At 38.9% G+C, this 26,320-nt stretch overlaps 1 protein-coding gene across 5 annotated transcripts in view; it reads left to right on the top strand.

The window, feature by feature from the left end:
• Frmd4b (FERM domain containing 4B) overlaps positions 1-25,009 on the top strand; it is a 310,928-nt gene extending 285,919 nt beyond the window's left edge. For all 5 annotated transcript variants that reach the window (XM_074044207.1, XM_020171320.2, XM_020171322.2 and 2 more), the window contains 12 exons: positions 1,322-1,398; positions 2,679-2,817; positions 3,729-3,870; positions 4,757-4,890; positions 4,982-5,101; positions 6,364-6,592; positions 9,650-9,706; positions 10,987-11,134; positions 14,368-14,487; positions 15,293-16,104; positions 19,278-19,410; positions 23,308-25,009. In XM_074044207.1, the coding sequence (XP_073900308.1) occupies positions 1,322-1,398; positions 2,679-2,817; positions 3,729-3,870; positions 4,757-4,890; positions 4,982-5,101; positions 6,364-6,592; positions 9,650-9,706; positions 10,987-11,134; positions 14,368-14,487; positions 15,293-16,104; positions 19,278-19,410; positions 23,308-23,428 (2,232 nt within the window). In that variant the 3' untranslated portion in view covers positions 23,429-25,009. The remainder of the gene's footprint in view (positions 1-1,321; positions 1,399-2,678; positions 2,818-3,728; positions 3,871-4,756; positions 4,891-4,981; positions 5,102-6,363; positions 6,593-9,649; positions 9,707-10,986; positions 11,135-14,367; positions 14,488-15,292; positions 16,105-19,277; positions 19,411-23,307) is intronic.
• The last annotated feature ends 1,311 nt before the right edge of the window (positions 25,010-26,320 follow it).

Here is a 26,320-nt window from a genome sequence, read left to right as displayed (position 1 = left end):
GTGGGTACGTAGCTTTATGCTTTTACTAATTTCTCTTTGAATCCAGATGAGTGTTGTAGTGATTGCCAGCTGCGGATCGGGATCGTAAAGGGCTGTGTCCTCGGTGTGTGCAGATTGATTTTACTGGTTGGGGTCGAGGAACCAGTCCAAGTATTTGTCTCCCATGGCCGCACTTGAACAGAAACCTTAAGTTTCTTGTGTCCCTTTCTGTCAGGGTTACATGTTTGTGAAAAGTCTCAGTTCCTGTCCTTCAGGAAATGGTTTTGTGCTGTATGGTTTGGCTGATAGCATGTTGCAGAGAAGTGAGACAATTTTTAAAGTTCATTAAAAATCTTTGAACATTATTTAACATGCAGCCAGAATGTAATGATGGAATGAAATCACTGTGTTATTATTTCCCTCATTTTCAAGGCTGGGGACAGAGAAGGCTGTGAAGTCCAAGTTGAGAGCTTGCTAAAGTTTAGGCTAGTACAAGGTCTAGTTAATACAAGGGGTTGGGAATAGACATCAAGGCAGACTCAGTTCTGTGAATGCGCTGCTTCTTACCAAATTATGTGGTTGTCAAATGTATGTTTCTGATAAAGTTTGTTTTTGACAAGCTGGCAAGTCACACTGAATCTAGCACAAATATCAGAGGTTGGAACAAAGAGGTTGGGGTCTCTTTCCATAAACTGGGGGCTGAGGCTCAGAAACCAGAGGGGGGCTGAGGCTCAGAAACCAGAGGGTGGCTGAGCGCTCATCCCCACCCCACCTCACCCCCCCCCCCCCCCCCCCCCCCCCCCGATCCCCAGTTCTGCTGCTCTGCTTCTGTGGCGTTTAGGGGAACTCTGCTAGGTGAGAAATGCCAGCACAGTCACCTCTGCTTGGGGGCTCTCTTTTACTTTCACTTTGCATTTGTTTGAAATGTAATCTCTGGTCTTATTGAAACGCCCCCTTTGAGTATCTGTCCAATTACATAGAAATCTACCTCCTTGAGCAGAAGGCTTTTATGCTTACTGGAATCTGTGCAGGTTTCCTATTGTGTGGTTGAGTCAGGGGAAAAATAGTATGCGTGTTCCTGGGCAAACTTGGTTTTATTGTTCGAGGAAGATTTGTTGGGGAGGTGAAGTCTAATAGGTAAAGATTACTGTCAGAGGAAGGAATGAAATGGTTTCGAGTTGTAATTGATTAGTAAAAAGTCAGTGAGTCATGTATTTGTGCTTACCTATCAGTGTACTTTCCTGGGAATGTAAAATCACTTGGTTATTAAGCTGATTTATGGGCTTAGTAAAAATAAGAGTAATTAAAACTCTGCGGTTTTCCTGTTCTCTTAATTTTTTAGTTATTTCAATGGAAGCAGCTGGAGAACTTATATTTCCGTGAGAAAAAATTTGCTGTTGAGGTTCACGATCCACGAAGGTAAGGATGAGAGATTTTTGTATGGTCCCAGTCACTCTATGAATGATGCTGCTTTGAATACCTGTGTGCAGGCTTTTGAATAAATGCAAGCTTTCTTCTCTTGGGATTGTACCTAGGAGTGGAACAGTGGGGCCCAATGGTATCGATCTTTAACCTTTAGGGGAAATGTCAGATTTTTTAAAGCATTGGGCCGTTTTACAATCCCACCAGCAGTGGGTATGGTTCCAATGTCTGTACATCCTCACTAGTGCTTGTTAATTTGTGTGTGTGTATGTGTATGTGTGTGTGTGTGTGTGTGTGTGTGTGTGTGTGTGTGTACATGCTTTAAAACCATCCTGGTGGTGTGAAGTGGTTATCTCTTGTTTTCTTAATCTGGATCTACATTTCCCTCAGGACTTGTGATGGTCAGAGCCTCTGTTTATGGGTTTACAGGCCATTTGTGTAACTTCTTAAGAGACACACTATTCAGATACATTACTCATTTTTAATTTGAGTGTTCCTGGTCCTTAAAAAGAAAAAAGTTGTCAAGTTATCAAGGGCAGAACATGGATTCTCTAAGCTCTTAAGTGGTTGCTTCTCAGTCCCTAGATAACGTTTGTGGATGTTTGGAGGTCAGAGGAATGGGAGGAAACAGATGTGACAAAAGATGACCAAGGAGATAAGCCAGATTCCTACAGAGAACATTAGTACCCTCCCCCACCACCACCACACAGCCTCTCTGCCTCCATCCCATCCTTCTCCCTCTCTCCCTTGCTCTTTCCTTCTCCTGCTCTTCCACTGTTCCCTCCCACCTTCTTCCCCTTTTCATCTGGTGCACAAGCAGCATGTTTTAGCAATACCATTATGTTCAACTCCTGCTAATGGCAGAGCAGACCAAACCTACTTAGATCTGACACACTTGTCCTCACCCTGTGACAGGCGCTGAGCCCATGGGTCACAGTTGCTGTATCTTTAAAATATCACCTTTATCCTCTACTGCATGTGTTGGCCTATGTCTTTCTGGTTTCTAGAGGAAGGTTTTTGTAGAGTCTCTCTTGTGGCTCATTCCTTATCCACTTTTGAGGTGTGTGAACATGATTTTTTAAGATATGCTTAGAGTGCCTAAGTCTGATTAGTTTTGTCACAAAAGGAGAAAATCAGAAACTCAGCCCCCTCACCCTAATCACGTGCATCAGAAACAATGGAGAGGAAGGTATTTCTGACAACATTGTTCCCTGGGTACATGTTGTAGGGTGCTGACCCAGTAGCAAACAATTCAAGGACTTTCCTTAATCTTTCAGAATTTCAGTGTCTAGGAGAGCCTTTGGGCAAAGTGGCCTGTTTGTGCAAACCTGGTATGCAAACTCTTCCCTCATCAAGTCCATCTGGGTAATGGCCATTAGCCAGCATCAGTTCTACCTGGACCGGAAGCAAAGCAAGGTAAGTCAGGAGAGGCCTTTCGTAGGGATGAACGCTCATCCTTTTGCTTTCTGCTCAGAAAATGAACTATCTCAGAAAACATGCAAACACATGCATTTTTGGTTTTTAAAGTTTTTCTTTCTCTTTTTTGCTGCACTACCAACTGCTTTAGTTTTTCATTTAAAAGATGGGCACTATCTGTAGCTAATTTAAAAGTTGTGAGACTGGCGTGTGTGTGTGTGTACACCAGTGAGGTTGTTGGTGACATTTGAAAGCTAGTGACTGAATCATGTCATGACAGAATCATTTATAGTTACTGAAATATTTTAGATGCAAAATTTGTCTTACATATTTCTCTCTCTCTCTTTTTTTTTTTTTTTGGGGGGGGGTTTGAACCCAAGGCCTTGATCTTGCTAGGAAGTTATTGTATCACTTGAGCCATGTCACCAGCCCTATTTTTTTCTGAAATTTCACTTTAATATATAAAAATTCTAAATTGTCCTCTGTGTTGACATTTTTGTTGTACAGTGACTTAATCATTATGTTAGTGTAAAATTACATTTCTTTCTTTTTTTTTTTTTTTTACAGTACTGGGGCTTGTACTCAGGGCCTATACTTTGAGCTACTCCACCAGTCGTTTTTTGGTGGTGGGTTTTTTTCAAGATAGGGTCTCTCACACTATTTGCCTGGGCTGACTTCAAACCACAATCCTCATGATCTCTGCCTCCTAAGTAACTAGGATTATAGGCATGAGCCACTGGCACCTGGCAAACCAATTTTAATTTTTTGAGGGGAGGGAGGAGATGGTACTAGAGTTTGAAATCAGGGCTTCATGCTTGCTAGGCAAGCACTATAACACCTGAGCCACAGCCCCAGTCCTGTAAAATACATTTCATCATGCTAATTCCATTTCAATGTTGTTTACTTCATAGGCAAAAATTCCTTCAGCCAAAAGTTTAGACGATATTGCAATGGATTTGACAGAGACAGGAGCACAAAGGGTCTCTAAACTGGTAACACTGGAGGCAAAAAGTCAGTTCATCATGGCGAGCAATGGCAGCTTAGTATCATCAGGTAACATCTTGAAATCAGAGAAAGTGCAAGTCATCTGTCTTTTCTTTTTCAATTCTTTCTTGTCCAAAACCATTTTCAAATGCATCTTTTGACCCATTATTCTAGGGGGAAAAAGAATATCAAAACTTACAGCATGCAACAGCTTTGAATACAATTTAAAACTAACATGAAAGAGAATAAAGTTAAATTATAAATGATCGGGCTGTGTAAGTGACATAAGATCAGAGATAGGGAGTGCCTGAGGGTGTTTTAAAAGGACATTTTCTCCCCATAAATTCCATTCCAGTATTCAGTTTTTGTTTGGTCTTATTCTCAATATTTAGTTTTGGATACAAATGATTAGTTTTTCATATAATATAAAATGCTGCAGGAACACATCCCCTCAATCCCCTGCAGTACCAGGCCTTGACCTCAGTGGAATCTCCTATCACTTACGCATGCGTAACTTCACTAAAATGACTTGTCCTGTCCCTATTCCCTTGTAGATCTGAAGTGGCATGATGTTCCTTCACACAGAGCATACCTTTGCCTTGCTTGCTTACCTTTCAAAGGAATATTCAAAATAGCTAGCTCAGGGAACATCTTACAGTTGCTCCTTCTTACAAAAAAATGAAAATTTTCCTGGGTGTCTGAAACGTAAGGCTTTTTTACCATTGCTTCTAACAATGACTGAGCCAAAATATATAAAAGGCACACTTTCTTACCACGTTCTGTTTCATGCCTAGAAGCTTGAGAAAATGTTGTCTGGTTTCCTTTTATTATATTCAGAAACAAGGACAAAAGAAATAAACTAGCATTTAATAGCAGGGTTGGCTTGACAGTCTTTGTCCTTCAGCAAGGAAGGAAACAGCCTGGTGTAAACCTCCCTGCCCCTCCTCCACCCCAGGTTCTCAAGACTCAGAAGCCAGTGAGGAGCAAAAGCGCGAGAAGATCCTGGAACTCAAGAAGAAGGAGAAGCTATTGCAAGAAAAACTCCTGAGGAAAGTTGAAGAGCTAAAGAAGATCTGTTTGCGTGAGGCTGTGAGTGTCCTCTGTTTGGGGATCTCCACATTGTGCTGTCCAGCTGTGTTCTAGGTCGGTTATTCATTCTTGACCCTGTCCTGTGTTACAGGAGCTCACGGGCAGAATGCCAAAGGAGTACCCACTGAACATAGGCGAGAAGCCCCCTCAAGTCAGGAGGCGAGTGGGGACCGCGTTCAAATTAGATGACAACTTACTGCCAAGTGAAGAGGTACGAGTGCCCGCTGAGCAGGAGACAGAGAAGCTGTCTGTTAAGTGTCCTCAGCCTGGGTCTTGGGTGTTTGAGTCATCACTGTGAACTTTCACCTTAAACAATAGAAATGGAGAATATACATACATAACATACACACCAGGATAAAACTGAGTTTATTTCTCACTATTTTATTCCTCAAATCATAGAAAATATTAACTGAGTTGCAAATATTTATCAATTGAGAATGAGTACTATAAAAATTAAGAAAGTCATTATGAGATTCTCTCACTTAAAAGTAAGTACCCCTGGGCATGATGGCTCACGTGTATAATCTGAGCACTTGGGAGACTGAGGCAGGAGGAATGCAAGTTCAAGGACAGCTTGGCCTACATAGTGAGCAGGCTAAGCTATACAGGGAGACCCCAGCTCACAAAAACGAAAGCAAAAACAAACAAAAATCCCTAAGTAGCCTTTGGCAAATAGTTTAATCTCTTTAAAGTTTCGTTTTCTGATCTCAGTTTCTTCACCTGTGTAATGGAAATGATGATGGAAATTCCCTCTGAGGGATGCAGTGAGTGTCAAATAAGATAATATTTGTACAACATCCAGTGTCATTGTTAGCCAAGGTAACCCATTTCCATGTCCTCAGACAGTATGACCCTTTCCATGTTTCCTGTAGAAGCCTAACCATCTTATCTTTAGAAAATGATAGCTGTTCCCATCAATAAAAGAGTAAACCTTGCTCTTTATAGAGTGCTTACCTGCATAGTGAGCTCTGAGCTATGCAACACGCATTATTTCATTTAACCTTCAGCTCACTTTTATAAGGTAGCTACTATCTTCCTTTTACAAATGAGGAAAACTGAAACACTAAAAAAATTAACTAGTATATTCAGAATCATGCAACCAGGAACCACCAGAAAGAGGACTCAAACCTAAATTTTGTGTCTGTAAACCTCCACATTTGAATATAACATACTGATCATAGATCAGAATGTCTTTTTGAACACTGATCTACACCCAACCAAGTGAATGAATGAAAGGTCATTTACTTCCTTGAAAAGGGATGAGGTTGGACTAATGAGAAGTTCAAGTTAAATGGCTGAGGATGTGTTACTTTCTCGGAAAGTACTGAAAATGTCTATTGTATTAAAATTTGGAAGATTTTATTCTCAAACAGCATCTCATTCAAAGATGCACAAAAAGTTTTATTTTTTAGTCGAAGCATGAGAGACTGTATGTGTCCATAAAAATAACAGAGTACCATTGCCTAAATGCAGGATCCAACTTTACAAGACCTGGAGAGCAATTTTCTAATACAGCAAAAGCTGGTTGAAGCTGCAAAGAAACTTGCCAATGAGCCAGACCTTTGTAAAACCGTGAAGAAAAAAAGAAAGCAAGATTACACAGATGCAGTGAAGAAGCTCCAGGAGATTGAAAATGCCATAAACGAATACCGAATTCGATGTGGGAAGAAACCCAGCCAGAAAGCAACAGTTACTTTACCAGGTAAGTACAATGTAAGGTTATTTGAGTCTCATAGTGAATACTCTCAGTGATGGTTTAGTATTCCTAAACCTGCACATTTGGTGAGATGTTTACAAGAAAAAACAGTATGAAAATAGGTTTCTTAGAGTAAAAATGGTTTGAAAAATTTCAGTCTTACAAACATGGAAGCTTGGTTTTCAGTGATTTTCACTGATATTAATATCCTTTAATTAATTTCCAGGATAAAAGATCTTTCTCAGAATTGGAGGTATGGCTTAAGCGGTAGAGTGCCTGCTTTGCAAGTATAAAGTCCTAAGTTCAAATCCCAATCCCATAAGAAAAAAAGAGCTTTCTCAGAAATACTGGTCCATAATAAGACAGAATCACCTTTAACTGGACTGATGTCACTGCCAGGAATACTTTTGACAACACAGGGTACTAAGAGCTCTGGATCTTACCTGGTAGTTTCTGAGTGACTTTTTAATGTTGCAGACCCTGCATTTTCTTAAGGAACTATCTCTATATATGTGTGGATAGAGAAGAGGTCTTATAATTACTATTATTTATACAGGCTGTTTAAAGATAGGCAAATGGTCATAAAACATGGAATACAGAAAGGTGAGATACCAAATTGTAACCACAATGTGATCCCAACTTTACATAAACATGCATACACAAAGACTGATTGGAAAGATTTCAAAACACTAATGAAATTTTAAGTAACTTAATTTTCCTTCTGTGTTTCCCAGATTTATAACATCATGTTTGTATGAGTTTCATAGTCAGGAAAAAAGTAAACTGAGAAATCTCATTTAGGTAGATTTCAAGTCTAATTAGTCTTATGCATACATTGGCATGTTTTTTAAATGTGGTCACTAATTGAAATGTGATTGTATTTCTCTTAATCCGAGACTTATTTTTTTCCTTCACATGCTAACATCTGTGAATTGAGATAGCTCTTACACTGGGCAGTACATTACAGTCATAGTTGGTGATGCTTTTCTTTTTTTACTGGGACATAAAATAATTACGCATCTTAGATTTGATGAAATATTATAGTAACTGGGTTTAGAGCAGACTCAGGTTTGGGGCATATGATTTATGAAGTGGAGACATAGCTTTTGGAAAGTGAATGTGTAGACATCTCTGCACAAATGTCAGTCAACTCCAGCTGAAGAATTTTGGGTGGCTTTGCCTCTAAATGTGCCATCCAGTTGGCTTGGCACTTGCTCCATTCTGGACCTACAGAGATGAGTGATTAATGTGCACTTAACTTCCATAGCCATTTGTTGTAGCCTATTCACCCCCGCCATGTACAGGATTCAAGTGTTCTGCTGAACAGTGACTGACATGTGGGAACAGATGGTGTCAGTGGCTGAGGATATATTGGATAGATTTTTTAAAGTGTGCCTGACAGCTGACTATACTGGCACCTCACTGTCAGGCTCTGAGTGTCTAATTAAGAGATAGTCTGGCTGTGATAAAGACTAACATTTGAGATTAGAGGGAGTGATTCCCTTCTTAATAGCTTTGAAGCTACATTGAGATATTGTATTTGTCTAGAGCCTTTGACCAAAGCACTGGACACTGAGTATGGTACGATTTGCAAAAGTGTATCAGCACATTTGAGATGTCATTTGTTTACTAAACACATTATGTCTCACTTGATAGGCACCAGTAATACTCAGAACATTACGGTTGTCACTTGTAACCAGAAGGCTAAGTATGGGTAACGAGAGTAAGAAGTGTAGCTAGTATTTATTGAGCATTTGTCACGTGCTAGGAGCTGGGTTGAGACCTTTACCTCATCACTGCATTCAGTGGCTTATCTCCGCACCCTGTGATAGGTCCTATTGTTATACTCATTTTAGTGTTGGGCCAAGTGAGGCTCAGATGACATAATTGTCCAAGGTCTCACAGCTGATAAGTGGCAAAACCAAGAGTTAAACCCAGGGTTTCCTACTCAGTGCTTCTCAACTCAGGGAAATTTTGTCCCCTGAATATTTGACAGTGTTTGCAGACATTTTGATTGTCAAGATTGAGGTTTTGGGGCTGAGGGTGTAGCTCAAGTAGAGCATTTACCTAGGCCAGTGAGTGGGTTTGAAATCCTACAATGCAAAGATACCGCCCCAGAACAAAGAATTATCCAGTCCAAAAGGTCAATAATGCCAGCTTTGAGAAATCCTGGTCTAATTGAACTGTCTATATTCTATTAAGAAAAGGCCCTTTACTTTAGAGAGAGGTCAAAAAAATAAGTTGTACTATTAGTAGATTCTCAAATGACAGTTCAAATTTATTGTCTCATAGCATCTAGCATTTGTGACAAAAATGGCATGATTTTTTTTCCAGGTTATTGGTTGTAAGCACTAAATGTAAAATAAAATAAATGCGGAAGGTAAAGTTTTCTTTCAATGTAGAGATAACACTGAAAACTAATTTAAAGTCAAAACTCTCTGGATCTCTGTTTTTAAGAAATACATTTAGTCCCTTTCTTATCCTCAAGTTTCACTTCTGCAGATTCAACCAATCTCAACTCACTATTTAAAAAAAAAAACTTATCTCTGTATTAAGCATATACAGCCTTTATTTTTCTTGTCATTATTCCCTAAATAATACATAATAATGAGTATTTGCATAGCTCTTACATTGTATTAAGTATTATAAGCAATCTAGGATGTTTTAAAATATTCAAGAGCAAGCACCTGCTTTGCAAGTACAAAGCCCTGAGTTCAAACCCCAGTCCCACCAAAAAAAAAAGTAAAACATACAAGAACATATGCCATTCATATAAGGCACTTGAGCATCCTTAGCTTTTGGTGTCCTTGAATGACCCTGGAACCATCTCCCACATATATTTAGGAATGACTGTAATCCATTGTGATGTCTGCAATACCCAAGGTGTTTTTATCTTCTGTAGTAAATGAGTCCATTCCTATAACAGTTAATTATCAGTGCACTGTAATTAGTTATATTTATCTAAATGAAAATCAGATACACTCCATTGAAAATTGCTTCATTGAGCTCACTCTAATGGTAGAAATGTGCAGTTATACTAAAGGCAGTTATTTTTATTCACAGAAGACATAATCCCATCAGAAAGTAGTTCCTTATCTGACACCACCACCTATGATGATCGTAAGTGCTTCTTCTTTTTTGGTTTAAAAACATTAAATATTCTGAAAGATTAAGATAATGTTTAAATTTAAGTAAGGTTTACTTGGTTTTTGGTGGGGGGCAGGGAGTAGAATAATATTTATGCAAAATGGTTGGGAAAGGATGTATATGATTACCATCTACTCAGGTTAACTTAGCATTAAAAATAGGATCACCCAGCTTGATGGAGTGGCTCAAGTGGTAGAGCACCTGCCTAGCAAGTGTGAGGCCCTGAGTTCAAACCCCAGTACCGCCAAAAAAAAAAAATGGAAGCATCCAAATCATATGACTTCATAGAATCAAAAACCATAAGTAAGTCTCTCAGTAAGGATTTTAAGGCCTTGCTGAATTTTTAAAAATTCCTATTTTAAAGTAGTTAAAGACTCTAATCAAATCGTGTAAACCATTCAGAGAGTCCTTCACCTAGCTTTTTCCCAGTGGTGACATTTTATATATCTAGAGTCCAATATCAAAACCAGGAAACTATAGTGTACATTTTGATTATCACTGTTGTACAGAGAAATGGGAGTTTATTTTGTTTTCCTTAAGTAGAAAGGCATGTTTCATACATTGGATTACATGTCATTTTGTCACTTCATACAGCTAGAGCTGTTACAGTGACCTGTGTTAGTCTAGTACATTACCTGATGGAATGGGTTAGTATTTCCTTATAATCCTTTATACTTAGTTGGTTGGCTCTCTGTGTAATTTGAAGAGTTCCAGGAGCCACTGCCCCTCCACTCACCCTCCCCCCACTGCTTTATCTTCCCCTAAAATTTATGGTGCATAATACTCACCAGTCCTCCTTGAAAATGCAAATATCACTGGTAGACATAACAAGTCTCTAAGGTACAGAATAAATCACTTTCCTCCCTTTCAATGATAACATGAGCCTCTGGCCAAAGAAGCCTAAGAACTTTAAAGGCAAGCATAAGGATTCAGTCTATTTCCTTGGCCTTTTGCACATGGGAGATTTTTTTTTTAATAAAACTTCTTTAAAGGTGTAGTATTCCACTTGAGTGATTTCCTTACTCAGAGTGGCACCTGTTGAACTGGCAAAAGTTGGCTTAGGCCCCAGAAGGATATTCGGTAATTTTTTTCTAGTGTATACAATATAAAAATTAATTCCTTAAAAATTATTTATGTCTAAAAACATCATCATTGTTCATCGGATCTTCTGGTTTATCTTTTAAGGGGTTAGCAAGGTGTTACATTGACTTATTTACTTCATCTTTATTCATTCATTCATTTGCCTACTTTAGCCAATGACTCCTTTACCCTTGCTGGACAACGACCAAGTTCGGTACCTCACTCTCCAAGAATTCTTCCTCCCAAGTCTCTTGGTATTGAGCGAATCCATTTCAGAAAGTCATCCATCAATGAACAATTTGTGGACACCAGGCAATCCAGGTGAGAGGTTATCATAGTAAAGTTAGCATCTCAGAGTAAGGTTATTTCCTCTTTAGAGGAAAGATTTCTTTCCTCCAAAATGATGACACATTTTTGCTTGTTTTTCCTTGCCTTTCATGAAAGAGTTCTCTTATGCGACTGAGGCAGAGAAACCAACCAAGAGATTTGTTGTTGACAGCCAAGGGAAGGGTTTTTAAGAGGTCTTTAAAAGCTGTATTTGGCTCTTCCCTTGATATTGAAGCCTATTTGTTTTATATTAAGTTATAAGATCATTAATCATTATCTAGATCCAGGTATTGTGTTAGCTCTCCATCACCATCATAAAATACCTGAAGGAAACAACTTACAAGGAGGAAAGGATCATTTTGGCTCATGGTTTCAGAGCCTGCAGCTCATGGTCACTTGGGGCCTGTGGTGGGGCAGGATATCATGGCAGGAGCACACGAAGGAGAAAAGCTTCTCACCTCCTGGTGACTGAGAAGCAAAGGGGCTGGGTCCCAGGATCCCCTTAGGGCACGCCCCTACTGACATAACTTCCTCCTACTAGGCCCTATCTCCTAAAGATCTGTCGGCTTCCCACAGTACCACAGTTGGTGACCATGGCCTTTGGGGACTCTCAAGTCCAAACTGTGGCAGCGATAGTGTGCAAAGTTCGGTTTCATAACCATGCTCTAAGAAAACTCTCATTAACTACCAGTGTGCTAAACCAAGGGATAGGACCGACTTCTGATTCCTGAATTCACTTTTAAATGTGTAAAATCGAGGATATATTTTTTGTTTTCTCAATTGTCTCAGGTAATAGCATCAGGACAGTGAGACCAGGGTTTAAGTAGGTGACAGACCAGTGTGGTTCCCAGAATTTAGCTGAATGGATTTAAAGACTTTTTTTTTTTAATAAAAAATTAGGACCTAAGATGGGATGACCACTAATTTACATTGCCTAACGAATGTTCAAACCAACAGCACCATGAATCCACTATCAAAATGACATTTAAATATCAATAATAAATCAGGTATGGTAGTACATACCTATAATTCCAGCACTCGAGAGGCTGAGGCAGGAGGATCAAGAGTTTGAGACCAGCTTGGGCTGCATAGCAAGACTCTGTCTGAAAAAAAAAAAAAATGCACCTCCCTGCATTATTGTCATAGAAACAATAAAATTGAGATGAAATTAGTAGTTATTGAACACTTACTAAGTACCAGTTGCCATTTGAAGTGTTTTTGACCATATTAATGAATTTAATCCTCACTACAACCCAGATACTCCTTCTATCAGTGTACAGATAAATACATGAACACCAGAAGCCAGGAATAATTTCTTTGGGTTCACCAACTAGTGAATGTGGGAGTCAGAATTCGAATCTAGGTACATCTAACACGCTTGATGTGGTTTCTTTCAGCATGCTATACGTCATGTCATCAAGGGTAGAAATAAATCTTAAAATTAAGGAGCATTATTCAGATTAAATGAATTTTGATTTATGAAAATATAGCCTATACTTTGTTCAGTTTTTTTTTTTTTTTACTTGTAAAAGACTCATGAAACCTGTCACACTGGCCCCAGTTTGTAGGTTAACATTCAGAAACTTTTCCCTGAAGTAGTAGAGACCCAAGGGGAGAGTGCTGTGCTGTCCTATTTAATTATAAGTAAATACAAGTTAAAATTCAGTTCCTCAGTTGTGCTAGGCACATGCCAAGTGCCCAGTAGCCCCATGTGACTGGGCACTGTCACATTGGACAGCACAGACACAGAACATTTCAGTCATTAGAGAAGCACCAGACAAATGCTTCTTCAGTTGGGAAAAACAAAGCTATTTCAACAAAAGGAAGAATTAAAGCTAGAAGTCATTATCTTAAATCTACATCCCCAGTATCTGCAGATGGATTTACTCTTTGATCCAGCAATTTCACTTGTAGGAATCTTTACCATTGATTTAGTTAACTAGAGGATGTTTACCACGGCGTTCTTTATACAAGCAACAAATTGAAAACAGCCTAAATACTCAACTAATGCTTAAATAAATCATGGCAGAACCACTCAGTGTAATGCTACACAGTCATTTAAATCATATTGTAGACAAATAATAAGCAATGTGAAATGTCAACTATAATTAAATTTTTTAAAGATGTAAATATTGAGAAATGATAGCTAGATAGATAGATAGATAAGAGTGTGATCCCATTTTTCATTGATATAAAGTATAGATGCTTGTATATGCTTAGGAAAAATCTATGAAAACATTTCGTGTTGTATCTGAGGCTGCATCTTAAAATATCAGATTGTGGACATCTAAATTTTATTTTTATTTTTAAATTAAATTTTAATTTTATTAAATTTTATTTTTATTTTTCTTCCTTATTTTATCATTATTATTATTCTTTTTTGAGATGTGGTTTCGCTATGTGATCTCCAACTGATGATTTTCCTGCCTCAGCTTTCTGAGGGCTGAGATTAGAGATGTGTGCCACCATGCCTGGCTGCATTTTTTAACCTTTGTAAAATGAATTTTTTTTGGTGGTAAGGGTTGGTGCTGGCATTTAAAGCCAAGGGTCTTATATATGCTAAGCATGTGCTCTAAACTGAGCTGTACCCCAGCCCCTTAGAAAGTTATTTTTAATTTAAAAAGATTAGCCTCAACTTGTGTCCTCACTGTCCTGGAAGTGAGCAAAGTGATCTAAGTGATCTAAGTTCTCTTGTCCAGAAACCAGCAAACAACAGCCCAGAAACCACATCACCCCGCTCCCTGTTTTTGTGTGGCCTGTGAACTAAGACTGTTTTTTTGTGACATGAAATTGTCATTTCGGTGTCCATAAATAAAGTTTTATTGGCACACAGCCATGCCCATTCACTTACAGATTGTCTGTGGTTGCTTTTACGTTACAAGGGCTGAGTCAGTAGTCTATACAGAGACCAAAACCAAAACTATTTACTGTTAAGCCATTCATAGAAAAAGGGTTTGCCATCCCCTACTCTGGTTGTTTTCAGTCTGTTTTAGTGAATGCACTCTTTTAAAAAAAGTTTTTTCTCTTCTTGTTTATGACCCAGAGATCAGACCACATGTGCTTCCCCTAAACCTCACCTAGAACCCACCAGGATGCTAACCAGAGCCCTTCCCATCATTGTCCCTGTGCTCACTTTCCATCCGCTTATGACATACCTGCAAGACGTGTTGAAAGGCTCAACATTACTTGACTTCTTTCTTTTTTCTTTTTTTTTCTAATCATAACAGAGAAATGCTGTCAACACACAGCAGCCCTTACAAAACTCTGGAGAGGAGGCCCCAGAGAGGACGGAGCATGCCCACCACGCCGGTCCTTACCCGCAATGCCTACAGCAGCACCCACTTGGAGTAAGAGCTTCATTTCATTGCTTTGACTCTGTGGATTTGGGGTTTGAGTGTTTGTCTTACTTCATTGTGTTTTGTAAATCATTTTAAGTGCCATTCTGCAATAAGGCCCTGTTTCATTCTTCCACATTTTCTGCTAACTTAGAGCTTCAAATATGTCACCAAAAAAAGTGAGCTTGATTTGTCCAGGTAATATTGGATTTTTAGTAACTTAATTTCCCCAACCAGATATGACCATTAATTATTGAATGGCGAGGGTGAAGATAACAAAGGCGATGTATTTACTGAGTGTTGTGCTAGATGTTTTATATGTACTATATTATTTAGTCCCTGCGACAAACCTTTTGTACAATGGATATCAGATACTGTTTTCATCCACTATTACAAAGACAGATGCAAGATTCAGAGAGGTTAAACATCTGGTCCAAGTTCATCCGACTGGGAAACACAGTGCCATAACTTGGGGCCAATGTCTTTGACTTCAGGCCCAGGCTCCACTCCCTCATGCAAGGCTCCTTCCTTTCTAATCTAACCTATGCTTATACGCTGTTGGAGAGGACCCTCCAAAGACATACCACAGGTGCTTTCAGGCTTTAGACAGGCTGTGTATCATCACTTACATCTTTCTTACCCTCAAGCAAGGATTTGGGCTTTATAACTGGCAGAATCTAATCAACCTTGGGGACCTTAAAAGTATTGTCGCAATTCAAGAACTATGAAATCATTCAACACGGTGTACTTTTACCTTCTTTGAACCCTCCTTTCCTTTCCTTCTTTCATGTGCACCTCTATCCTTCTCCTCTTTCAGACCTGAATCTGCATCTCAGCACTGCCGTCAGCGGAGTGGAAGCCTTGAGTCCCAGTCCCACCTGCTCTCTGAGATGGACAATGATAAGCCATTTTTCTCCCTTTCCAAATCCCAAAGAAGCAGCAGCACCGAGATCCTCGATGATGGGTCTTCCTACACCAGCCAGTCAAGCACGGAGTATTACTGTGTGACACCTGCTGCTGGCCCGTACTACACCACCCAGACTCTGGACACCCGCACCAGGGGGAGAAGAAGGTCAAAGAAGCAGAATGTTTCTACTTCAAATTCAGGAAGCATGCCCAATCTAGCACAAAAGGATAGTTTGAGGAATGGTGTCTATGCAAAGAGTCAGGAGCCGCCTTCTTCTAGCTACTACATTGCAGGATACACGCCATATGCAGAGTGTGACCTTTATTACAGTGGTGGCTACATCTATGAGAATGACACTGAGGGACAGTACAGTGTCAATCCTTCCTACCGATCCTCAGGCCACTATGGATATGACCACCAAAGGGACTATAGCCGATCCTTTCATGAAGACGAGGTGGACCGTGTGCCCCATAACCCGTATGCAACTCTCCGGCTGCCAAGGAAGGCTTCTGTGAAATCTGAACACATCACCAAAAACATCCACAAGGCCTTAGTTGCTGAGCACCTGCGTGGCTGGTACCAGCGGGCCTCTGGGCAGAAGGAACAAGGACCCAGCCCACAGACTAGCTTTGACTCAGACAGGGGATCACAGAGATGCCTGGGGTTTGCTGGGCTGCAGGTGCCCTGTTCTCCAAGCAGCAGAGCATCCTCCTACTCTTCAGGTGAGAAGCATATGATACCTAAGGTCAATGTACATCCTATTCCCCAGAATCATGAACTCAGTCCCCAAGGTCATTAACGTGGTGGCCATTTAGGGGAACCACAATAAGAATTGCCAACCTGAAAAGTTCTCTGCAGTTTTCCAGAGAACACAAAACAGCAAGTTATAGATTCAAGTTCAACTCTGAATTTGTGGAGCACCTGGTCTATACGCTGCTTTGTGTCCTTAAATGTTAATAACCACGTCTCTTATGGGTTCAGGTCATTGGGGTTTGGTATTTTGAAAGAATAAAGTAAACCCATCAGGTAAACAGCAAAACATTAGGATTGCATGTCCATTTGCGTGGACCATCAGGACTTGATCAATCTAAAAGTTGTTTTTTAATGTTCAAGTACCCACATTAGGCTTCAGTAATTCTGATAGGACCTGCTATTCATTAAGTAAGCACTTTTCTAAGTACTTTAATTTAGTATTCATTCTACTTTTCTTGAGGTTGATTTTAAGGAATTGGGGTCCTAGGGGAGTAACTCAGTGGTAGAGCATTTGCCAACCACGTTTGAGGTCCTGAACTAGATTCCCACCATCAAAAAAAAAAGAAGGAATTTTCAGAAATAATTTTGATTAGAGAAGATATTCCCTTTATAATCTTTCTGTTGAGTTTGGCCACCTCTGCTAACATTTTGGAAGAACCCAGTACATACACCATAAGTTCTTAAGTAGAGAAGTGAGGACTGGGGAAGAGTCGCAAGTAGGGTTTCATGATTTCAGGAAAGGAGCAGGCAAGCCCGAGATAAAAAACCAAGTGCCAAAGCGGGTCCTGGCCTCCATGTGCTCAGATTGTAGTCAATAGCCCGAGGGATGAAGGAAGATTCAGCAACTTCAAACTCTAAGAAAAGAAAGAGTTCTCAAACTGCATGAAAACCTGAGGTAGCAAGTCCAGCCTCCTCCCTTAATCATGACACCTGAGTGAGACCGAGTATGGGGATTCCTGAGTCATGGTGGAACAGTCAGCTGAACTGTACCTTTAAAAGTTTCAGAAGTTTTGTTGACAAGAGGCATTTCCATGGAGATTTATGTTTGGGTTCAAGTTCTCTCCTGTTTGTATAGGACTTTGTACTTCTGCTAGGGCTGTTCCATCTGTGACCACATCTCACACATGAAAAGTCTCCTGTCGTTAGTGCTTGTTATTTATGGGTCTGATCTAGAGAATGCCTTGCTTCCCCTTAAAGTTCTGGGCATTGCTTGAACAACTTTCACAGACCAGACCTGGGCAGTATACTATAAGGATAAAAGCAAACAAGGAGGGTAGAGATGCCTGTAGACTGTCCTTGTGGCACAGGGTTGGGGAATGCCCCAGGGAGAAGCAGGTACAGTTCACCGCCTTAGCATTGCTGGCTGTTGGCTGAGTATCTGGGGCAAATGAGAAGATTGAGTCAACACATACTGGTTCGTACCTGGTGTGCACCCTGCTGACTCCAGCAGGATTTGGCCCACAGATCAAGAGCATCACTTTTTTCAGGAGTTAGGTGGAGGAAATTAGTGCTCCCAGAAATCCCTCCTAGAATGTTCCTCATCCCTGTCTCCATTTTGTAGCCAGAGAAATGTATTACAGCAGACATTCATGACTCTTGTGAAGAGCTACATTTCCAGTTATTGCTCATTTAGTCAGGACTTCTAGAGTCCCTCCCAGCCACCTGAAGATTCACTTTGTGACTCAGTTTTAGCAGTAAGGACAACTACTGTTTGTTGGCAGCTTGCTGTGCTTCATGGTATCTTCAGCACTTAATATGCTCTCCTATTTAATGTATGCAGCAGTTCTGTGGCATAAATGCTATTGTTAGGTTTATTATTATTTCTCCTTATTTTGCAGCCCAGGCTTAGAGTTTAAATGACTCTGCCCAAACCCCAAAGCTAGTAAGTGGTGGAGTGGGGAGTCTGCCTCAGCTCTGACTCTGTAACCACCAAGCCTCAGAGCCTCTACAGGGCTCAGAGAGGATCTTGGAAGCTCAGTGAACATCCTACATCTGTTGTTGAAAACTGTGTGGCATCCAGGACCACGGATGAGTTTTGAAGTGTATTTATCCCACAGGGATCATGGGTACTTTTTGGGTGTGAGAGAAAAAGGAATAGGTCAATGGCCAGGAACAGGAAGTGGAGCAGAGCAGGAGGGATGGGGAGCAGCACGAGTTCTATGAGTCTTGGACAATGAGCATGACATTGTGGCCACCTGTACATCCTAGGCATGGGGCAGGACTGGTTCTACAAAGAGGATCACAAATGCCCAGTGACAGTTTTTCAGTAGGCTTTGCTTCCAAATTATGGCCTTGTCCTCCCCAGTTCCACCCCCTCTATAAAATTGTTTTCTTCTTGAGTTGCTTCCTGTGCCAGTTTTTCTCCCTGCCACACCCATCGTTTCTTTTTAAGACAAATATGTACATATATGTGTATGTATATATATATACACACACACTGATCTTGCTGGTGGTCAGTGTTGACTTTGGCTGGGCAATAGTCAAGTCTCAACAAGTCACTTTATGGAACAAAGGCCTCCAGCACACTTATTATCTGAGCTGATTTCTAAAGCCTTGAGTGGTCAACCACCAGAGCCTGGGAGGGAAGATTCTCTTGATGTGTGAGAATTGTTTTCCTTGTCTTTGGGTTATTTATTTAAAAAAAAAGTTTTTAATGGCAAATTTGTCTTTCATTTAACCTTCTTCCCTGATTTTCTTTAATAGTAATAGTTATCATTTTGTGTTTACTCTGTGCCAGGCACAGTGCTACAAATGTTCATAATTATCTCATTTAGTTTTAGTAGCATACCTGTACAGAATGCATTTATATTATTATCCTCTCTCTACAGATGAGGAAACTGAAGCTTACAAAGAGTAAGCTATTTGCCCAAGGACACTGAGCCATTAAGTCACCAAATTGAAATAGGAACTCTCTGGATTCTAAATCCTGGCTCAGCTAGGGGTATAACTCAGTGGTAGAGGGTGTGCTAAACATGGGTGAGGCCTGGTTCCATCCCCAGCACCAGCACACACAAAAAAAGAACCTGGACTCGTAATCCCTGCTCTGTACACAGCTGATGACAGTGCCCATCTAAATGACTGAAACAGTTTTCACTTTGAATTTTTCAACTAATTTTACTTCTCTTTCCATTTTTATTTCTAGTGTCTTCTACAAATGCTTCTGGGAGCTGGAGGACCCAGTTAACCATAGGGCTATCTGAATACGAGACTCCAGTACATTCTCCTTACCCCAGCTGCTACAGCAGTGTGTACAATGCTTTGACCTCTCCAAGCAGGTGAGAAAACAGTGCTCAGGTTCTAGGAGCCTGGTCCCGTTCAAAAGAATTCAGGGAGGCCGGGCACCAGTGGCTCATGCCTGTGATCCTAGCTACTCAGGAGGCAGAGATCAGGAGGATCACTATTTGAAGCCAGTCCTAGACAAATAGTTTGTGAGACCCCTATCTTGAAAAAAACCCATCACAATAAAGGGCTGGTGGAGTGGCTCAAGATGTAGGTCCTGAGTTCAAGCTCCAGTATACCTCACCCACCTCCAAAAAAAAATAATTTAGGGATCCAACCCTACTTTGTGAATGTTAAATCATCTAGCCCAGGGGTTGACAAACTGGCCTTTAAGCCAAACTGCTGCCACCTAGTTTGATAAATAGAATTTCATTGGAAAATAGCCATGTTCATTCATCTGTGTGTTAGCTACAACTGTTTTTGCTCTGTGAGGACAAAGCTGACAGTTGTGACAGACAGCAAATGGTCAGCAAAACCAAAAATACAGCTGCTTCATGAAAATGTTTGATGACCTTTAATCTAGCTCATTCAAATTACACTCTGTTCTTAAAGTCTGAGTCTAAACAGATTTTTTTCTTTTTTTAAAGGCAGTATTTCAAACTGCATTATTGATAATGAATGTCCATTTAGGTCTTTTCTGGAACCTTGCATGAAAAATTACTCCAGAAAGGCTGTTCATACCAAGGTCCCTCCTAGACAGTTGGTCGGCTTGATTTCAACCATGTGCTGCTTTTTTTGTGTCTGACCCTGTGTTCACTAAAAAGCAACAGACACTGCCAGCTGTCCTATTTATGCTAAAAAGTAGTTCTTTGTAACTATTAGAGGAAAAACACAAGAACAGTGTATTATAATGGAGTTTTTAGACATTATAAACTATGCATCACATTTTTCTTCTTCTGCAAAGGAAGAATTAAGTTTGATACAGTCGTTTCTCACAAAACACAATCCACAGCCCTAGAAGTAGAGCATTTTCTATTTTATTCATTTATTTATTTTTAGAAAATTGAACTTTGACTTCTTTAAGTCAGATTGCTGCTTCAGGTAGAGGAGACTTACGGAGACTGTTAACTCACGAAGGTGTCTGCACTGATGAACTAGAAAGGTTAGCCCTTCCTGATTAAGACACTTAGGGTTATAAGCAAATTAGGGGGAGTCATTCACAAAAGCCTTCTTTTTCTTCTCCACATTCAGCAGGAATTTTTCTTGGCTTGAAATATTAAACCAATTGTCTCAACTCAACAAAGGGTGTGCTCAAAATAGACTTTTAGTGAAAACCTACTTCAGAGGATGTCACATGGTTTGGACTTATGTAAATAATGCTTGAAAATGAACCAAAATGACTGGCCCCAAACTGGGCCTTTACAATTCAGTTCTAATCACTTTGTATAGTTCATTTGAAAATGATTTTCCTGTTTGTACAATTTTACTTTCCTTTTTGTTGACTCCAGGCATAAGACAAATCTAATATCCTTAACTCTACTTTCATTGAACTTGGGAAGTGCTCAAAGTTTTTAGAGAAAAATCTATTTTTAGCAAGTCTGCCTATGTATTTCAGGCAGCCCAAGATGGCTTAATAGGGAGACAGATGTCGGAGGGGACATAATGTACAGGAAATTAGAAACTATTTACAGATCCCTATTGTGTGTGCATTCATTTATGACCTCATTGTGGAAAATAATAAAGGAGTAAAGAAGAAAATAATGTAGCCCTAACTCTACCATCCACAGATAGCAGCTAGTAACATTCATCATTTCTCCTTTTTCCCTGTATTCATTGTTAACATGATCATAATGATATTGTAGATATAATTTTATATGTTATGTTGTAAATGAAATTTTATGTCCCATTTTTAAAATTTAAGAGCATAGCAAAAATAGGTTCCTTTTTTTTCTTTTAACTCTTTAAGCCTTACTTTGTGTGACCAATTAACAAATATACCATACTTTATTGAACAATTGATGGTTTTTAGGTCTTTGCTTTTTATTTTGTCAGTAATGCTGCAAATTAACATTTTTGTGCAAAATATTTGTCTGAATTCTAGATGATTTCCAAAAGTAGGGTTAATGAGTTAAATTGAAAAGTGTATTTTTTTTCGTTTATTCATATGTGCACACAATGTTTGGGTCATTTCTTCCCCCTACCTCCCCGCCCCTTCCCCCTAAAAAAGTGTATTTTTTTAAGCTCTTACTTTCCAGAAAGATTTGTCCCCACAGCCTCAGAGATTAAAGGTAGGCTTTTAATTATGATACAATCTGATCATTTTAACTTAATTTATTAACAAGACAAGCATAAGAACAGTCATCAATTAAGCATTAGAAATTTGCTCTAAAATTACATGAATTATCTTTATGAAAACATGAGTTTTAAGGTAAGGGACAAAATAGGTTTCAAGAGACAGATAAAAATCTTATCCTCAAGCTAAAGTTTTAAAATGCTTAGCAATGCATCAGTGTTTCTTTTTTTTAATAAGTGTATATTATTGAGAGACTCTCTTCCTCATGGTACCTAGCTCTTAATACTATCGAAAGCTAAAAATTTATAACAACATAAATTTTTCCCCAGTGTCATTTAGTAAGCTTTGTCATTGACATAAACATCCAAAGTAGAAATGTTGAAATCTCTTATGCCACTGAGTATGTCATTACAGTCAGATTCTTGGCTCTACTGCTGCAAAGTGTGTTTTCAAATAACTTTTTTTTCTTTCACTTCCTGTTTTCCTTTTCCTTTCCTCTTCCCCATCTAACTCTACCTGTTACTAGGCAAAGCCAAGGGCTTCTGTCCCGGAGCATGGCTGTGTCTCCAGAAATGAGATCAGTTTTAAATTCTCTTTTGCTAAGTGTAGCCAGCTGTAGTAAGTACAGTCCTCAAATTTGTGTGTTGCTTCTTGCATAGCAGGAGTTTTGCTTGCTCTGACTGATAAGTGAAGTTATGAAATCTGACTTTGCTTTTATGTTCCATGAAAATACTAAAAACCCTGGAGTTACATAGTATTTGTTTCCAAAGCTTTTAATCATGTCTACTAAAAGCCTTTGAAGTTTAAAATAGAAAAATCTACTAACTATCTAACCTACTTTAATCTGTAGTTGTAATAATAAAGTTTTGCTTATCAGATTGGTTTGCATAATAGGGTGTGCTCATTTGACTATACCATCCAAATAGGCTTACATTTTTAAAATGTGATGCCATTTTTCTGGGCCACTGCCAGTTTATACTTGACCCATAAACCATGGGATGTGACACATGTCTCAAGATACCTGTGCTGCCTTTAAATATTTTCCGTTGTCTCTAAGAAAACTGTATAGTGTATTCCCTTAATTTGAAGAAGATTTAAGAAGTAGTCAAAATATACTTTTTTTGAAAGTTAAAATATGACTTAAATAAATTAAAAATAAGCATGTGTTGAAGATGTAGTACATTTATTAAAAACAGAACCAATAGATTGGTAATGGTGGTTCAAAGAGAATTCAAGACAATGAAATAGAGAATGCTAGAATAAGATTGCTAACTTAAATACCAAGTCAGTTAATGTCCTACAGGGCAATCAGATTATAACCTGTAATCTTTTTCTAAGACACAGAAGTTATTTGTTTTTGTTCTAGACAAAGACCTCCTAGTTAACTTGTAACTTAATACAATCTGGGCCCTTATCAATGGTAAATGTAAATTAAACAAAGGTATAGCTCCCTAGAGAATCAAACAATCCCTTTATGGATGTGTTAGACAATGGTCCAGTGTGATGTGGAAAAAGACTTGAGTCATCTTTTGCCTCATCTGTAGGTTTTGGAAAGTTTTTCTTAACAGTGCTTCCTTCTAACTTCTTTGAATGTAGTAGTCTTTGTACTGCAGGAGCAAAAATGATCACAAGTAGTAACTTTTCTGGTTCCCTTTAATAGACAATACACAGAGACCAGTCAACTGGACAGTACAGATGGAAACCAGTTGGAAGACAGCCTGGAGAGTAGTGAGCAGAGGCTCTTTTGGCATGAAGATTCAAAGCCTGGAACATTAGTCTGAATGCAGTTGGACCTCTTGACCAAGCACTGCGTTCTCACACTGGTGTGCCTTGCAAAATATATTATGTCTTCCCAGAAGGCTGTTGACTTTAGAAACCTAAAGGTATCAAACAGTGAAGAGACTTAGGTGGCCCTGGAAGTGAATCACACACAAAGCCCTACAAAGGCCCTGAATGAGGACCTACCTTTCACACTTCACGCACCTACCTAACCCCGAGGTCTGACCCTACGTGGACCATTGCCAAGAGAGGACTCAGTGTGAAGCCTGTATCCAGAGCAAGCACTTTTGAAGGGATTCGAAGTTGCTGAAAGCAAGCATCAAAACTGTGAACGTGCATTCAGGGAGTTTGTCCCACTGGAAAGGAAGACCAGGAGATTTCAGAGCACAATTTAAAATGCTGCGAGAAGGAAAATGAGAAGCTCCTGCATTGTGGCTCACCATCACAAGGTCTGGATTTGTGAGCTGATGAAGACTGACTTGCTGTTTCTACATGGACAATTTAGACAGTATTGGAAAATTACTTGAAGAGAAGTTGGATTTTCATGAAGTTCTGAATGAGTGTAAATGTTTTTAGAATATTATAAAGAGTGATGTTTTTCATAAGCACCAAGATATGGGTTCTAGATAGACTTATTGCTGTAGCATCCTGTAATATAACTTTATGGTAGCAGATTGGGAAAAACGAAGCACCCCACTGAATAATTGACAAACTCTGCTTGGAGAACCTACTATGGTACAATGTCACTGAGCTCCTATTTTCTTTCTCTACCATGTTCATGGTGATAAACTGTCCAGGCTGGTAACTCTACACCTTGCCTGTCATTTAATATGGTAGGCTTGATGTGCAAAGTTCTTATAATCATGAGTTTGAAAATGTTTTGAAGTAAGACAGAAAGGACCCCAAACACCACCACCAACAACCACAAAAAGCCACATCATTGTAGATACATTGCGTGCCTTAAAATGGTGAATATTAGAAAATTAAACATATTGCTTGGTTTCAACAAGTAGTTCTGAGTCACCAAGTGACAAACACAAAATTGGCATTAAAAAAAAAATTATTCCAAGTTGCAGTAGATTGAATTATGAGGCTAAAACTACCTCATACTTTCCTTGGAAGAATAATTAGCTATGGTTTATTATAGGGTTTTGTTTGTTTTTTTAGAACAAATGATTTCTTTATTCCAGATTGATCTTTGTCATCTTTATTCTGCTTCAAAATTCCATAAAAGGTGCTCCTTTCTCTTCCCCTTTTATACAAGGTTCTTGTTCATATTGTGAATAGGGAAGTTTCTGAACAAGTTTTTTGGAACATTTTCTATCTGTATTCCAAAGCATGTAATATATACATAAAAATGATTTGTTAAACTGGTCCTTAGTCATTTGTAACATTAAAAATGAAGTTTTGGGAAAAATTTGGAAAAAAACCGAAGCAAAAACAAATAACTTATTCCTTTTTTTGCATATTTGTATAGCCTTCTGGAATCAAATGCCCTTTTGCATATTCTTTTACTGTTCTGACTTTTAAAGACCTATTATTTTTTTACGTAGGTCAATAAACTAAAGGTGTGCTATTGGAAATGTTTATGTCTCCTTTCATTTATGTTTAGAGTTCATGCAAAGTAGTTTGAAGTGCTCTACATCAAGTAATATGTTGGGTAAGATGTCACATTGTTACAGTATTACCGTATTTCATCAATTCTAAGATGCATATTTTTTCATGTGTACTTCTGAAAATAGGGTTCATCGTTTAATTGGTGTCATGTTAGTTGAACTGGCAGTGTTTTTTGTTTTTCTTTCTTAGTGATAAGTGAAATAATGCAGTGCCTTACAATAAAGCTGTCTTAGAACTGTTGAAATACGGTAGTCTGTTGCTTCACTGAGAATGACTGATGAGAATTTTTTAGGTTTCCTGATCTTGGGAATGTTGTTTATTTGTAACAAGTAATTGATCCTTGTTTTGTAGACTGGCAAACAGGCCATCAAAATTCAAGAAAACATTTTATTTGACATCTTCTTATCCTGCTAGTGAAAAGAATGGGGTGGAAGATGAAGCATAAGGAAAATGTAAATGAATATTTCTGTATGTGTATGTGTGTCTTAAATGAAAATAACCTTTCCCTCTTCAAAACATGATGTGCTCAGAATTGCAAATATATGAAACGTGGCTCCCAGTAGGAAGAGATGGTACAGGAATGGAAGTACAGCAGAGCTGTGGAATTACTTCTCATCTTTTTTTAAAAACAAAAAGTGACAAAGGCAAATTTCAACATGTAATCTTTATTATAAAATATTCTATACTCAAGGTAAACATTTTAAATGCAAACATGAAGCAGATATAACATAAGAAGGTAGTCATGCCAGCGCCAGTGGCTCATGTCTGTAATTCTATCTACTCAGGAGGATCTCAGTTTGAAGTCAGCCCAGGAAAATAGTTCATGAGACCTATCTGGAAAATACCCAACACAAAAGGGACTGCCGGAGTGGCTCAAAGTAAAGGCCCTGACTTCAAGCACCAGTACTGAAAAAAAAAAAAAGTAGTCATGCCCTGTAAGACTTATACTCCCAGATAAAAGAGTTGTTAATTTATTCATATTAGTCTGGGTATTTTTCTATGCACATAGTAATTTTTTAAAATCATATTAAAAGTAGTCATATTAAAAGTAATTTTCAAGTCTTTTTTTGTTTTGATTTGTTTTTGCCTAAAATATTTTGGGCCTCACTTTGTATCAATACATCTTATCTGCCTCATACAGTTGTATATTTTACAAGGTAGAATTTAAAAATGGCCTCACCTTCTTTCATGTTTACCTATTTTTTCTATACTTGAAAGAAATCCTGCAAAATTCTCCCTTATTTATAAAAGCTTAAATGTTCTAAGCAATAAAGATT

The sequence above is a fragment of the Castor canadensis genome, chromosome 10 (assembly GCF_047511655.1).
Source record: "Castor canadensis chromosome 10, mCasCan1.hap1v2, whole genome shotgun sequence".
Classification (NCBI taxonomy): domain Eukaryota; kingdom Metazoa; phylum Chordata; class Mammalia; order Rodentia; family Castoridae; genus Castor; species Castor canadensis.
Note: the sequence above shows the minus strand (reverse complement) of the source record. Positions and strands in the feature narration are given on the sequence as shown.